Here is a 17,350-nt window from a genome sequence, read left to right on the forward strand (position 1 = left end):
GTATCTGGACCATAGCCTGCTTATGACAGACTGAGAAACATTCATCGTCCGCGCCACAACCGCCTGTGTTGTGCCGATCTGTAGCATGCCAAGGGCACGTAACCTTTCATTTTGGGTAAGCCGACGCATATCAAAATTTGTTTTCTGGTCACTAAAACAATTAAACTGATGTTTCCACCCTGGAATTCAATGCCACAATGACTGTAACATTCAAAGTCAGAGTCGTGCAAATCTTGGGTTGGACCCCCATGATGATCCCAAGCATCACCTGCATTCCATGCGGTAGCTATTGGTGCGTTTGGGCGTCACATGTAACTGGAAATGTTTCTTCTGTTAGGTTCTATAGTGACTTTTTTCGTAGTCATTTGCATATTTTAGTATTATGCCCCCAAAATCAAATATCCCCTACTTTTTTTGAATAGTATATATACATTTCATTTTTTTTTCTCATAGGAAATTTCGGTTAGTATCTGAAACGAAAAAACTGTCCAAGCCATTATATTGTAATCAGAGAAATGTTAAAACAAAGAAATGAAATAGACAAGACAAAGAGTATAAGCATTACCATTGTTTATTATCACATTATTGATGTTTACATGCGTCATAATTAAATGTTTTAATTAAATCGTAACATATTAATTAGGTGCTTTATTTTTCATCGAATTGGCAATTGGTATTAGCCAAAACATTCCACTGTAACCCAGGTATCATTTAATCTTGTGTATCTAGCACTAATTTCTTTCACATTCGTTTAATATCAAATCTTTGGTTAAAAATTCGTAAAAATCATTTAAAATCACCAAAAGTCATCTAATTTGTACATGTGTCCAGTTTAAAGCTGACTGATTAATATTGATAATGAGTGTCCAATTTACAAGTATTTAATTTCTTGACCACTGTTCAAAAATGAATCATTATACATCATTAATCAATTGGGTTGTTTATTTTTTAACAGTGATTGAGAAATTAAACACTTTTAAATTGGACACTCATTATCAAAATTGAATGGTCAGCTTTAAACTGGACAGAAGTACAAATTAAATGATTTATGGTGATTTTAAACAGTTTTTACGAATTTTTAAACAAAGATTGGATATATCAAACGAATGTGAAAGAAATTAGTGCTAGATACACAAGATTAAATGATACCTGGGTTACAGTGTTCACTTCTACACGCATATAGCTTTGCTCCAATAATGATAATTTGTGGAATTTTATGGGGTTTTAAAAGAAACATAGTCAATGGGTGGAATTTAAGACTGGGCAGGGCGAAGACAGGGAAACGTTATCAAGTTGTTATTCAAATTATTCAAAGAAATATAAGGCCAAGAAATACGTGATGACATTGAAAAGGAGAGATGCATGTGCTACTATGCCGACATTATCATGGCGTACATGGACTAATGCTAAATCATAGGACTATGATATTTTTCTATAGCATATTCCCCCCCCCCCCCCAAAAAAAAAAAAAAATTCTCTTATTGGAAAATTTAAAGTCTTTTCATTCAAATAATATTAACGGATTATTTGTTGTTTGATTGTTCTTCTTCTTGGATTTGTTAAATTATTAAATTTTAGATGTCATATAACTGCTGCCAGACGTTATTAGGGGCAATAAAATTGGATCAACAATTTCATTGTAACTATATAATCTGTATTGTAAGATACATTTAGAATTATAATTAGAACAGAACAATAATATTATTCCCAATGCATTCACTGTCTTATTATATGACGACTTTGGTTTAATAAAATTTAAAATTCGTCATGACTCTGTAAGTTAATAACGATGTGTTGTGTATTACATCAAAGGTGTATTAGAAATTACTGTTGTTCTGAAATAGTTTCTTTTTAAAAAACATTCATGACATGGAACTCAATATAGAATAATAAATAACCAGAAATATTGAAAATGAAGCTATATAAGTTTAAAACTATGACTTTAAAATATAGTGAATATGTCGAAATAGGTAACTGCAGCAATAAATTATTATTGCCTAAATAGATGGGTGTGAATAGAATACATTTTATAACAAATAATATAGTGAAATTTACTGAAATACATGACAAACCATCTCTTTATTCAAAAACTTAGCACATTATTAATGCCCCACACCCCCTTTATTTTTATAATATTTTCTCTGATTCTAATAGCTGTAAGTGATTTCTCGGCACATTCAAAATAACCAGTCTTTGCTCTGCAAAAGGAGATCAAACAGTTATAAATGGGATTTAGACAAAAGGGAAACTTATTTACGCATACACTTAAAGACTTTCTGTTTCAAATCTACGTTGTATTATTCATCTGTTTTATGGGATTTATTTTTGGTATATACGGACACATATTTAATATGCGATAGCTTAAAACACAAGTAATAAATATTGTTCATACTGTATTAACAGGCCTTTAACAAATAGGTCATGCTATAACCCTATTCTAAACTGGTATCCATGATTTGTTTTTTGTCAAGTTTTTAGATTTCGAACTGCACACAATTAAGCAGAATTGGCAGTAAAAACAAAATCACAAATTACTACGGCTTATTATGAAAATCAATTCAAATAAAGCGACCGAAATAACAAAAGACACCAAAGTGATTTTCAAAGGTGATTGCATTCTTTTAGAAATAGAACAAGCTAGACGACACATAGAGCCGTGCCTAGTCCGTGATTTCGATTTATACATGCAACGGATGAGATGTAAAGTCTGAAATATGCCGGTTGAATCAGTCTTGGAACAGGAATTTCTTTATAACATGACTTTGATTTCCATTCATAATAAGCCGCACACCGACATCTCTTTTTCGGGACTGAGAGTTAGATTTCTTTATGTTTGACTAATTGTCCAAGAAGGGTCATTTAAGCTGTTGAAAGAAGGGAACCAAACATACCCTAATGTGAATATATCGGAAAGATGTCATGTAAATCGGCAAAAAGCTGTTTTGTATGAAAATATTATTACAATATAATGGCTGCTTCAAAAACAAATTCGTTAATCTGATAACAACGGAGATTAGAATATATTGGATAATCAAATTGAGGTTGGTTCGGATATCAGGAAATGACGATACTGCGTGCGATCAATTTTAAGATTCATGCATTTATAGTTCAGTGGTACGCACGATAATTTGTAAACAAATTAAACCCACAAAAAAGATCAAATATATAAATAACTGCAGTCCCACTATGGTACGAAGTATAAAACACATCGTATTCATCAAGAAATGAAATATGTATAAGAAAGCATATACGTAACTACCCCGCGTATAAATCCATGTATAAAGAACAACACTTAACAAAGACCGATCTGCGTAAAACACAGTAAATTAGATTTAACACCTACGCGTCAGATAAAGCCGGCTGGTCCTTGATAAATCACCTTTGCTGCAGTTATAACACGCTTTCGAGACTCACCAAACAATGAATATACACCGTGTCAGTCGTTTTTAACCCGTCTGTTAATTAACACACCCAGTACACAAAACGCCCCGTCGCGGAGATATTCACCCCTAGCGATAATTAAATCACCTTTCAGTCAATTTCTCACCCCTGTTAATTGACACACGGTGTCTACAGATTTTAGACTCGCGGTATTAGATTTTGTTGCGATAATTAGAATTTTACCGATATTTGCAGAAATTTACTAAATTGGCACGAAATCTATACCCGATTTGCACAAATATCACCTTTGATACTTCCCAGTGCAATTTTCATCCGATTTTGATGAAACTTGGAATGCATGTTTATATCCCAAAGATCTTGGTTCCTTTCGATATTTGTGCATATCGCATTGTAACTTCCTGAATTATGGCCCCTGATTGTACGAAAAATCGTGATCTTAGCTTGTGGTCCCTCTAGAGGTCACAATTTTTATCCGATTTAAAAAAAAGTAATATATCACCGTTACACCCTAATGATGGTTTAGTTTAAATTTTGTGAAAATCAGACCAAAACTTTCGGACAAAATCGCCGCACTGTGTACACAAATAGTGTAAACATCTGGTATATCAAGGTTGTGGACCTCCTAGTGGTGACAATTATGATCCGATTTTGATGAAAGTTGAAATGTATGTTTATAACCCAAAGATCTTGGTTCCTTTTCGATATTCACGCATAATTATGGCCCTTGATTGTACGAAAAATCGCGTTATGAGCTTGTGGTCCATATGAGGTCACAATTCTTATCCGATTTTTAAAAAAAACGTGTGAATATATCACAGTTATACACTAATGATGGTTGCGTTTGAATTTCGTGAAAATCAGACAAAAACTGACAGACTTAATGGCCGCCCCTTGTACGCAAATAGTGTAAAAATATGGTACAAGGTTGTGGACCCTCTAGAGGCTACAGTTTTTATCCAATTTGGAAGAAACTTTAAATATATGTTTTTATCATGCATTCGAATTTCGTGAAAATCGGACAAAAACTGACGGACCTAATGGCCCTTGAGGTCACAATTTTTTTTCCGATTTTTAAAAACTGTTTAGATATATCACCATTCCACCAATGAACTTTATGTTCGAAAATCGTACTGAAACTGCCCGACATAAATGGCTGCTCCGCGAACGTAAATAGTGTAAAAGTATGTAATACCAACGTTGTGGACCCTCTAGAAGTCGTAATTTTGATCCGATTTTGATGAAACTTAAAACATATGTTTATATCCTAAAGATCTTGGTTCCGTTTGATATTTGCGCATATGGGACCGAAAAATGACGAGGTGCACCTATTTTTATTATGTACAAATTAGAATATTTTGTTGACACATGATTTTTAATTGTGGCCTAAATCCCCCTGCTTAAATAACGATAAGAGTTGTGCCCCTTTATTTTCGGTAAAAATGTCCAGCAAGAAAAGTTTTGAAATAGCAAAACTGGTTTAAATATATCACCGTTACACCATAATGACAGTTGAGTTAGAATTTCGAGAAAATCTGACCAAAACTGCCCAACAAAATGGCCGCTCCCTGTACTCAAATAGTATAAAAGACCAAGGTTGTCGACCTTCTAGAGGTCACAATTTTTATCTGATTTTGATGAAACCCAAAATATATGTTTATATCCCAAAGATCTGGGTTCCTTTTGATACTTGCGAATATTGGACAGTAACTTCCTGGATTATGGCCCCTGATTGTGAAAAAAATCTATTTTTTTTTAGTTTGTTCTCCGTCCATTTCTTGAAAATGTGGGTGTGTTTTGCTTGGCAACTGCTTGTTTTTTGTTATTTGTTGCATGTTGAACACTATATAAACTGTTTCACAGGATTATTTCCAACCTTCATATATTACTGTTTTTAAATATGTCAACCCACTTAAGTTATATCTGTATAAAACTTTTATTTATGTAGCTAATGAAACTACAGTGTAGAATGATAAATAAAAAGCAAACATCAATACAACTTTATTGGCCATCATATTTCAATTATTGCATTTAAAAGACAAAATGTCATAAGTTTTCATTATTTTTTCAGTATTGATAATCTGTGAATTTATTATTTTTGTAGAAACTCCAGTTACTCCTACACCAGCTACAACAGGTCCCGATACTGATGCTCATCCTGAATTACATATTGTACATGTTCCTCAAGAAATAGAGATTGATGATACAGATAATGATATACCACCAAAGGTAATTTATACAGTATTATATTTTAAGATTTTGTTTAAACATGGTAATTTAATAATAATCCTTCATAGATGGGTATTCTTCCCTTCATTATGGATGGAGTTCCATATGTTATTATTATGTAATAACCTTGACCTACTAACTAGGCAAATTGTTGTCCTTTAGTTGTAGGTTAAGGATTGTTAATACAACTCAAAGTCAAGAACTGCAGGCATCATGGAAATGTTTTAGCTTCACCATTTTTAAATGCCCACACGGTAGAGGCTAGAGTTTTGACAGATTTTTTTTCAAACCTTGAGAGAATGATCCCTATCAATTTTCATTGTTTTATAACATTTTGTTCCAGAGATGTTTCTTATTACCTATAAGAAGATGATCCCTATCTATTTTCAGTGTTCTCCGATTTTCAAGTTTGTAGTTACTGCCCTTCTCATTCCGACATCACAATTTCTCGCCAGTGCGATAAAGGCTACAGTTTTGTGACAGATGTTTTTCAAATCCGGTGCGAAGCTTATTGATATTCAGCATTCCACGACCTTCTGTTCCAGAGTTTTCCCCCCCCCCCCTGAATTCTTATTAATGTGATAGAGGCTACAGATTTTGTTTCATGAGAAGAAGAACCCTATTGATCGATACCCAACACTCTGAGTAATCTGCCTTTTTTGTATGTCCGTCCATTGTTCACAATTTCTTGTGAACACTCTACAGCCTACATTTATCATCTGATTGTTTTGAAATTGATATATGTTGTTTACATTTGTGAGATGAAGAATCCTATGTAATTTCAATAATTTTCATTAATTTCTTCTGGAGTTATGACCCTTGTTTCACTTTGTTAAACCTTGTGAACACTCTAACGACAAAAGTTATCATCTGATCTGTATGTAATTTATATGCATCATTTAAATTAGTGACACGAAGAAGCCTGTTGAATTTCAGCAATTTCCGTTAATTACATCTAGAGTTATGGCCCTTGTTTCACTTTGTTGAACCTTGTGAGCGCTCTAACGAGAAAAGTTATCATATGATTTGTATGGAATTTGTATGCATCATTTAAATTAGTGAAACGAAAAAGCCTATTAAATTTGAGCAATTGCCTTTAATTATGTCTAGAGGTATGGCCCTTGTTTCACTTTGTTAAACCTTGTGAATGCTCTTAACAACAAAAGTTACATGTATCATCCGATCTGTATGGAATTTATATGCATCATTTGAATTTGTGAAACGAAGAAGCCTATTGAATTTCATCAATTTTTATTATGGCCCTTGTTTCACTTTGTTATGGCCCTTGTTTCACTTTATTGAACCCTGTGAACGCTCCAACATCGAAAGGTATTATCCAATCTGTATGAAATTTATATCAGGGTTGTAAAAATCCACTAGCCCGACGCCCGGGGCTACCAAAAATAACTTATGGCCTAGTGATCTATTTAGCTGTACTAGTCCTGGGCTAGTGCCCCTTTACTGGTTTGTGAATTAAACTAGTGATATAGATAAATAAACTGTAAAACATCCCACATTTATTTCTCCAATTCCACAGAAGACTCAATCATAACAATAGATTTTCTATATAAAACTTAAAGCAGTATGGACATTTTTAATACCTCGTCGATTCATTCATTCTTGACATTTTCCTCCACCTTGCACACTTTAACAAGTCACGTATTCACCAGTTGAAATCAGATTAATTTTTTAAAAAGCATTCATAATATTTTATAAGAATTAAGATTAGTTTTGAGATAAATATTTGAAAGCATGTAATTGGATTTTCAAATACAAAATAATTTTGATTATTTAACATGTCTGGTATTTCCAAAGAATTTACTACACGTCTTTTAACAAACACGCCATGCTGAATGGTACCAGGCAGTGAGCCGTATGTCGTCAACTTTGACCCTAGTGATAATATAAACAATTTTCCTGTCCTGTCTATTTTGATATTATATCAGCACATCAAACTGATTTGTTTCCTTTTGAGACTTTATATATTGACCAGAATAATAAATACTGTAAAACAATTAATTTGTCAATTAGTCGAGGCTGTTTCATGCTTTGCAGTGAGTGCTAATAATAGCATATATTACAAATGACAAGTGCTATGAGTTTTTATGTGGTCTTACTAGTGAAAGAAAACATTGTTATGGCTACCATTCCTGGTTTTGAAGGTCAGATATGATATGAAAACGAATATCGGTTTGTAATTTTTTTTAATCGTTTCACCAGTGCAATCGAACGGTGGCCGGTTAACTGAGTAGATGTTGACATCCTTAATTGTTAGGAAATCAAGTCTACGATCTTTATTTAAAAAAGATATGTTGGCAGGTAACAAAATAGACACCCAAATATTGAAGATCAAAGTAATTAATGCCGGGCTAGTGTCTTGACAGTAGACTACTATCCCAGGGCTAGTGGATTCAAATTTTTTTTTTATGCCCCTGATTTATAAATGCATCATTTAGATTAGTAAAACAAAGAATCATATTGAATTTCAGCAATTTCCGTTAATTTCTTCTTGAGTTATGGCCCGTGTTTCACTTTGTTGCGCCTTGTAAATGCTCTAACGATAAAAGTTATCATCCGATCTGTCTGAAATTTACACAGATCATTTAAATTAGTGACACGAAGAATCCTATTGAATTTTAGCAATTTCCAATAATTACGTCTAGAGTTATCGCCCTTGTTTAACTTTGTTGAACCTTGTGAACATTCGAAGGACGAAAGTTATCATCTGATCTGTACGAAATTTATATGCATCATTTAAATTAGTGAAACGAAGAATCCTATTGAATTTAAGCATTTTCAAATAATTACTTGTAGACTTACGTGTTGAACCTTGTGAACATTCGAAGGACGAAAGGTTCCATCTGATCTGTACAAAATTTATATGCATCATTTAACACTGAGAAGTAGTAATAGTGTGATTTGTACGTTTATGGTATATATTTCTCAATTTTTAGTCAATTTGTACAAATATCGGTAAAAATCTAATTATCACAACAAATCTAATACGAAGAGGCTAAAATCTGTAGGTACGGTCTGTTAATTAATAGGGGTGAGAAATTGACTGAAAGGTGATATAAATATCGTTAGGGGTGAAAATCTCAGCGACGGTGCGTTTTCCGTACTGGTGTGTTAATTAACGAACGGGTGTGTATTCTTTGTTTGGTGAGTTTTCTCGAAAGCGTGTTATAACTGCAGCAAAAGTGATTTATCAAGGACCAGCAGGCTTTATCGGATGCATGGTGTTAAATCTAATTTACCGTGCAATTTCTTGTTCGACCGTGTGTTTTACGCAGATCGGTGTTTGTTAAGTGTAGGTCTTTATACATGGATTTATAATGGGATAGGTACATATATCCTTTCTTATACGTATTTCATTTCTTATATGTATTTCATTTCTTGATGAATACTACGTGTTTTGTACTTCGTACCATAGTCGGACTGCAGTTATTTATATATTTGATCTTTTTTGTGGGTTTAATTTGTTTACAAATTATCGTGCGTACCACTGAACTATAAATGCTCGTTTCCTAAAATTGATCACACACAGTACCGTCATTTCCCGATATCATAACCAACCCCAATTTGATTATCCGATATATTTTAATCGCCATTGTTATCAGATTAACAAATCTGTTTTCGAAGCAGCCATTATATTGTAATCATATTTTCATACAAACCAGCTTTTCGCCGATTTACATGACGTCTTCCCGATATATTCGCATTAGGGTATTTTTTGTTCCCTTCTTTCAACAGCTTAGATAACCCTTCTTGGACAATTAGTCAAACGTAAAGAAATCTAACTCTCGGTCCCGCATCCGTTGCATGTATAAATCGAAAGCACGGACTAGGCACGGCTCCATGTGTCGCCTAGCTTGTTCTATTCTAAAAGCATGCAATCGCCTTTGGAAATCACTTTGGTGTCTTTTTTTTATTTTGGTCGCTTTATTTAAAACGATTTTCATAATAAGCCGTAGTAATTTTTATACGCCCACATTTTCATGTGGTTAAAAACAAAGTCATGGGTATCACAAAACCATCTTTTATAGTATCTAACGTTTCGTAAGTCTAAAAACCTACTTCTTCAGAGAATACAAGCTACACAAATAATACAGTTGCAGTACAAGGTTAGTCTCTTGAAGTTGATTTTAGGCAAGTGAAAGCGCTTCAAGTTTGATTTGTAATTAATAACGCTGTTAAATGACCAAATTAATTACTTCGGAAGCTGAATAATGATCAAATAAGGTCTCGTTGGCAATAAATACGACGGGTAGTGTTAGAACTAGTGAGTATTATGAGATGATAGCAGACGAAATGTCTTGAAGACGTGAAAATAAAGATGGCGGCTGAAATACCTTTTATATACTATAATATATAGTCAAGCAGTAGTAAGAAGTTTTATTTTAATCCCTTCAAGTGCCTGTGGGTTAGTCATGGTAACAAGTGATGTCATAATGTTAATATGACGTCATAGCTTTGATGACATAATATAAAGAATAAGCTAAATAATATATAGTTAAAAAATGGGTGTAGAATTAATTTACAGGCATTTCATTTAAACAACTAGGCCATACAGTATTTAATCTGTGGATCCAAAGTGATTCAGCAATATTGAGTTTGGCTCTATCGTTCTGAGGGATTTTATCGAGTACAGTGCAGACATAAGATTCATGACCAGGTGTCTTAAAGTGTGGGGCTATGTGAGGTGATTTTCCAATCTTTTTCAATTTAATATTGCTTCTATGACTATTAAGTCTGGTACTAAAGGGGGTGATAGTTTGACCAACATACTGTTTCTTACAAAACTCACAAGTTATACAATATATAACATTAGAACTATGGCAATTTAAACAATTAGCCTTAATATGAAATTTTTTAAAGTATATACTGGTAATGTGACTGGTGGTTTCAACAGTAGTACACGCTTTGCATTTAGATCTATAACATGGTTTGCATCCTCCATAAAAAGCACTGTCAATTACAGGCACTTCAGGTGTTTTCAGTCTATTCACTTGTATCAATTGACCAATAGTCTTACATTTCTTCTGGGATATTACGATTTTTGATTCATCCAATAGTTTAGACTTACGTGCGCTAGTCTCTAAAATCGAGGTATCTTGCACTAAAGTATGTAAATTAGGTCGACGGGGGTCATATGTGGTTACCCATGGTATAACTTTCTTATTGATATCTTTGATTTTATATTGCAGTAATTCATTTCTGTTTTTTTGATGGACTTTGTTAAATTCTTTTTTGATAGTTTTAGTTTTATATCTGCATTGTTTAAGGTAGGTTTCAAATTTAGTTAAATGTAAGATTATTGGTCAATTTGTAAATAAATTAAACCCACCAAAAAGATCAAATATTTAAATAACTGCAGTCCGACTACGGTACGAAGTACAAAACACGTAGTATTCATCAAGACATGAAATACGTAAGAACGCATATACGTAACTACCCCGCGTATAAATCCATGTATAAAGACCTACGCTTAACAAAGACTGATCTGTGTAAAACACACAGTCGAACAAGAAATCGCACAGTAAATTTGATTTAACACCTACGCGTCAGATAAAGCCTGTTGGTCCTTGATAAAACACCTTTGGTGGAGTTATTACACGCTTTCGAGAAAACTCACCAAACAAAGAATACACATCATGTCAGTCGTTTTTAACCCATTTGTTAATTAACACACCGTACCTACAAATTTTAGCCTCTTCGTATTAGATTTGTTGTGATAATTAGAATTTTACCGATATTCGTACAAATTTACTAAAAAGTGAGAAATATATACCGTAAACGTACAAATCTCACTATTACTACTTCTCAGTGTAAATTAGTGAAACAAAGAATCCTATTGAATTTCAGCATTTTCAAATAATTACTTGTAGAGTTATGGCCCTTGTTGAACCTTGTGAACGCTCAAATGATGAAAGTTATCATCTGATCTGTATGAAATTTATATGCATTATTTAAATAGTGAAATCAAGAATCCTATTGAATGTCAGCAATTTCTGTTGATTACTTCTAAATTTATGGCTCTTGTTTTACTTTGTTGAACTTGTGAACGTTCAAATGGCAAAAGTTATAATCCAATCTGTATGAAATTTATATGCATTATTTGAATTAGTAAAATGAAAAAGCCGGTCAAATTTCAACAATTTCTGTAAATTACTTCCAGAATAAAGACCCTTGTTTCAGTTTATAGAACCTTGTGAACCCTCTTTCTTTAGGCCTGAAATGTTATCTAATTTATTAATTAGACATTAATTAACTTATCCAGACCATAATCAACTGTCGATGTCATCGCTAGCCTGCGATAATCGAGATTATGTTGCATTTTTTTCGTACCGACTTTAGTAATGATGATCGAAGCTAGACCCAAATTCAATCGCTAAATTCTCGGTTCAGAGTGGAACTGAAGTTTTCAGCAAATTCTCTTTACATTAGTCTGCTCTTTGGGCCTATCTATTCTCCCATAGTTTATCTTTAAATTAAATGAATTCGAGTTTAACGTCCCCTTGTTCAGCATCAACTGTGCTAATCAAGACGGGAATACGCCATGAAATGTGCAGTATGAGGCGATTTTGCACGGACAGCGGCGCTACGGCCTACTCTTATTTCAAATCCCAATGTCCAGGGTTCTTTCATGTGCACTCTATAAGAACGACTAGATGGTGTTCCTTATCAGGAACCCCGTCTTGCACCACTGAAAAGGGGAAATCATGCCGAAAAACCCGAGGGGCTTTCTCTTCCAACACCGGGAGCGAACCCGAGACCGAGTCCGGGACTTACTCACCGAGCCACCGTGGCTCACGATGATTTGGAGGCTTGATCTGATAGAAAGCTAAAGTAATATCAAAAATACTTTACTTGTGTGCGAAAAATATTTCATAAATTTGAGGGGAAAAGATACGCCAAACTTATCATTACCTATAAGCTTATATTTATTTATTCACTCCCGTGCATGACGTAATGAGTTCTCTCTATATATTTATTGTTCTTTTAGAAACAAAATATGCCAAATAAATCGATATTGCAGTATATTGGAAAATGCACGACAGGGAAGCCTATTTATATATTTTAAAAATATCTACAATATTTTGTTTTTGTACATAAAATATTTTATGATTTTTATCTGTCGGGTTATGAAAAAGGCGAGATTTTGCATGTCCCTAATCAGCCTCCATACAATAAATAGCGCCATCTGTTACCAAAATGAGCTTAGAATTATGACGGCTTTACAGCGTAACATTTGTGAAATGTCAAAATGTTAACGAAACTATACAGACTACAATAAATTAAATGTAATAATGGAAATAGAACAAAATACAAATTCTAACTGCAATATCTAAAAAATAAGTTATATAAATTATCATTTTTACATGTGTAAATAGCCAATTTAACATGTGTTAGTAAGAACTTACAAATAGAAGCAAGCATATTAGCATACGCATTACTAGGTTAGGAGTTAGAATTATGGGGGAAATTTTGCTCCTTATTAAACTAATTGTGGTAGTGTCGCCCGATGTGCATAAAGAATTTCAAACCAGTCGCCCAAACTCGTCCGTTTGTCTACTTGCTTGGCGTATGCGAGCCAATCAACTATCGTGCACGTGCATGCTTCAACTATAAAACTGGACGCGTATCATTTATCTGGGGAGTTTCAGTTAGCAACTCCCTAGGTAAGGTAACCTTATCATAATTAAGACACAGGTTGGTTGTCAGAGTCGATAATCGCCTCATATCAACCAGGTTGTGTTGATTTTCATCCGTTTCATATTTCGGTTTGATTGTTTTAGCGCATTTCTTACTCTTAGATAATAGTTCTGATTCGGGGAAAAATAGTATAATTTATATCTACTTGTCGCTTCGCTGTGGGGAGCGCTAAATCGATACTCGTACTTAACCATATCGTAATTTGGTCACTTGATTCGTGAGGAAGAATTCGGTGATTTCGTTTTTAATGGTGTTCTAGCAGTTTAGACATGGCGTTCTACTGTCAGACATTGGAGATATAGGCATTGCGGCCTTTTCACTTGATTCGTGAGGAAGAATTCGGTGATTTCGTTTTTAATGGTGTTCTAGCAGTTTAGACATGGCGTCCGCGAAATGTCAAGAACCTGCGGATTATACGCAGAGTAGTCCGTCAAATAATTATCGTAATGTAGAACGGCCGGTAACAGGAAATAGGGTATCATTTGCAGAGGAGGCAGCTTATTTTGGGTGATACTGATGATGCGTCTGATTCAGTAAGGTAATCGGAGGATCGATGAATATCGGGAGATATCAGGACGTGCAACACGTTCACCCGACTTCTTTGATCAGTCGCGGCTACCTTTACTTTCACGTCTACTCTTAAACGCAACACAAGGACCCCGGCTAACAGATGATAAAACCATGATGATGGACCGGTCAAGAAATGTGATTGTGCACACTCAGCTATCGACGACGAATTCGGGGATTATCCGTATTAAATTTTCATTTTATATTGTCCATTTCGGTAGCATAGAACTATTTTGTATATATTATTGTAATGCATTTGTATTTTTGTTTTTGACTGGTGTTCCGTAAAGAAATAAACACTTTACGTCACACAGTCTTAAGGGTGGGGGAATGTGGTAGTGTCGCCCGATGTGCATAAAGAATTTCAAACCAGTCGCCCAAACTCGTCCGTTTGTCTACTTGCTTGGCGTATGCGAGCCAATCAACTATCGTGCACGTGCATGCTTCGACTATAAAACTGGACGTGTATCATTTATCTGGGGAGTTTCAGTTAGCAACTCCCTAGGTAAGGTAACCTTATCATAATTAAGACACAGGTTGGTTGTCAGAGTCGATAATCGCCTCATATCAACCAGGTTGTGTTGATTTTCATCCGTTTCATATTTCGGTTTGATTGTTTTAACGCATTTCTTACTCTTAGATAATAGTTCTGATTCGGGGAAAAATAGTATAATTTATATCTACTTGTCGCTTCGCTGTGGGGAGCGCTAAATCGATACTCGTACTTAACCATATCGTAATTTGGTCACTTGATTCGTGAGGAAGAATTAGGTGATTTCGTTTTTAATGGTGTTCTAGCAGTTTAGACATGGCGTTCTACTGTCAGACATTGGAGATATAGGCATTGCGGCCTTTTCACTTGATTCGTGAGGAAGAATTCGGTGATTTCGTTTTTAATGGTGTTCTAGCAGTTTAGACATGGCGTTCTACTGTCAGACATTGGAGATATAGGCATTGCGGCCTTTTCACTTGATTCGTGAGGAAGAATTCGGTGATTTCGTTTTTAATGGTGTTCTAGCAGTTTAGACATGGCGTTCTACTGTCAGACACTGGAGATATAGGCATTGCCGCCTTTTCACTTGATTCGAGAGGAAGAATACGATGATTTAGTTTGTAATTGTAGGTTAAGGTACTGTACAGGATCGATGAATCGATTCACTACAGTGGGTTAATTTATTCCGTAGTTTGAGAAATAGACTTTGGCGTATAAATTTCATGATTTCTATTTAGTATTTCGGGCAAATCAGTTAGTCGAGAAATTAAGGGCACACGTCACATTTCCAGAATCCATTGCTGTTTAATTTATAATAAAAAGTATCAAATTATATCTTGTTTATTGTTTGTTTCACGACATTAGCTGCCGCTGCATCCAGTATCCGAACCCTGTCCTACTACATAATGAAGACCAGGCGTTTATGTATGTTTAAGAGTTTTATTGAGAATCATTCGTTCGTTCGCTGAGTTTTATGTCCACGTAATATCGTAGACAAGGTTTTGTGAATCAAATTGCCACGTAAAAGTTCAATAATAATAAACAAAACAGAATGAAACATTTCAGACAAAGACCAAATAGTAATAATAATAACAAAAGTCAAACATATACATGTTATACATATTTGAAATCATCGAAACATACTACAGATTTTGATAATACAATTAAATATATATAAATTAGAAATATATACATTATTGAAACATACTACAGATTTTGATAATACAATTAAATATATATAAATTAGAAATATATACATTATTTACATAAATCTCTCAGTAAATGGACATGTAAATGATTATCTACCCTTATAAAAACGAAGGCGAAAGGACAGGTTTGTAAACTGTGTTTTGATTGGTTTGTAGACTACAGCTACAATCAAGGCCAGGGCAGATAATTTGAAATCGTGGAAACCCTATGGATTAACCCAGGGTATAGTGGAGTAGAACAGAATAAGTACACTGGGGATACCGAGGATGGGACTAGGACCAAAGTTGAATGTTGCCCACAACTAGCAACCTTCCTACTAAAAAAATAAAATTAAAAAATGTCCAGCACAGGCATAATAAAAAAAAGGAGAAATAAATTAAAAACTCCCAAAATTGGGATAGAATGTTCCGTTTATCAATACACCAAATGAAGAATACGTATGGACATCTTTACAAATTTAATATATTCCATGTAATCATTAGCAAGGATGATTTAGACTTAAGCAGGAGAAAAAAAATGGGTTTAACGTCCACTGGACACAAACTAGGTCATTTTGGTACGAACATATGGTGATGCATGTTTAGTCATCTTTACTAATTTTATATATATATTGATATCTGTTTAATTGATATCCGAAATTGGATAGAAACAAAATCCTCAAAAATAAAAAATATACATTTTTGGTGGTCTGCCTAATATTTGTTATAATGTATAACAGTCATTATGCAGACCAGTGCATATATATAGCCATTAGGCAGACCAGTGCATATATACTATTCAAAAAAAGTAGGGGATATTTGATTTTTAAGTGTTATTAAAGTCACCTAATGAAACTGACGAAGAAACAAATGACAAAATGAAATGAAGTTCACATTCATCGATTTATTCCAAATGATCGTTAGACTAAGTAAGGCACAGACTGACCATTATAAGGGTAAAATGATACCCGGGGTCAAACAGCAAAGTTACCACAGCATCACAACCAAGTCAGTAACGGGTAAATCCTCCTCTGTTTGCCAAACAAGCATTGATCCGACGTGGCATACTCCTAATGAGACGTCTAAGGTCATTTTGGTCCAGATTGTCCCATTCCTGTTGCAACGCAGCAGCAAGTTCTTGGACATTGGCAGGACGTTGTTGACGTTGACGTAACCTCTGTCCAAGCATGTCCCAGACATGCTCGATGGGGGAGAGGTCGGGACTCAGTGCTGGCCAAGGTAATGTGGTGATGTTCTGTTGTTGGAGGTAACCTGTAACGATCCTGGCCCTGTGACATCTTGCGTTGTCATCCTGGAAGATGAAACGGCGGCCATGACGTCGTGCGAACGGCACAACATGGACTGCCAAGATGTTGTCCCGGTAGTACTGGCCTGTAACACGCCCTGCAACAACATGTAAAGCCGTTCTTCCAGCAACAGTGATGCCTCCCCACACCATAACAGAACCACCCCCAAATCGATCATGTCTGATGACTTTAACGTCTTGGAAGCGCTCGTTTCGACGACGCCACACCCTCCTACGTCTGTCAAAAAAATCAACAGTGAACCTTGACTCATCTGAAAACATCACATTGATCCAGCGTCGATTATCCCAGTGTTGACGATCCCTACACCAACGACGTCTTGCCTGAATGTGATGATCTCTCAAACAAGGGATCACGCGAGGACGTCGGGCGCGAAGGTGACCCCTATGCAGTCGATTCCGAATCGTCTGGCCACTTACTCTCACACCAGTGTC

General features: G+C 34.9%; 1 protein-coding gene across 3 annotated transcripts in view; it reads left to right on the forward strand.

The window, feature by feature from the left end:
• Nucleotides 1-17,350, forward strand: part of LOC126821498 (1-phosphatidylinositol 4,5-bisphosphate phosphodiesterase beta-4) — a 315,174-nt gene that overhangs the window by 225,511 nt on the left and 72,313 nt on the right. For all 3 annotated transcript variants that reach the window (XM_056100864.1, XM_056100865.1, XM_056100866.1), the window contains one exon: nt 5,504-5,628. In XM_056100864.1, the coding sequence (XP_055956839.1) occupies nt 5,504-5,628 (125 nt within the window). The remainder of the gene's footprint in view (nt 1-5,503; nt 5,629-17,350) is intronic.

The sequence above is a fragment of the Patella vulgata genome, chromosome 5 (assembly GCF_932274485.2).
Source record: "Patella vulgata chromosome 5, xgPatVulg1.2, whole genome shotgun sequence".
NCBI classification, from domain to species: Eukaryota; Metazoa; Mollusca; class Gastropoda; family Patellidae; genus Patella; species Patella vulgata.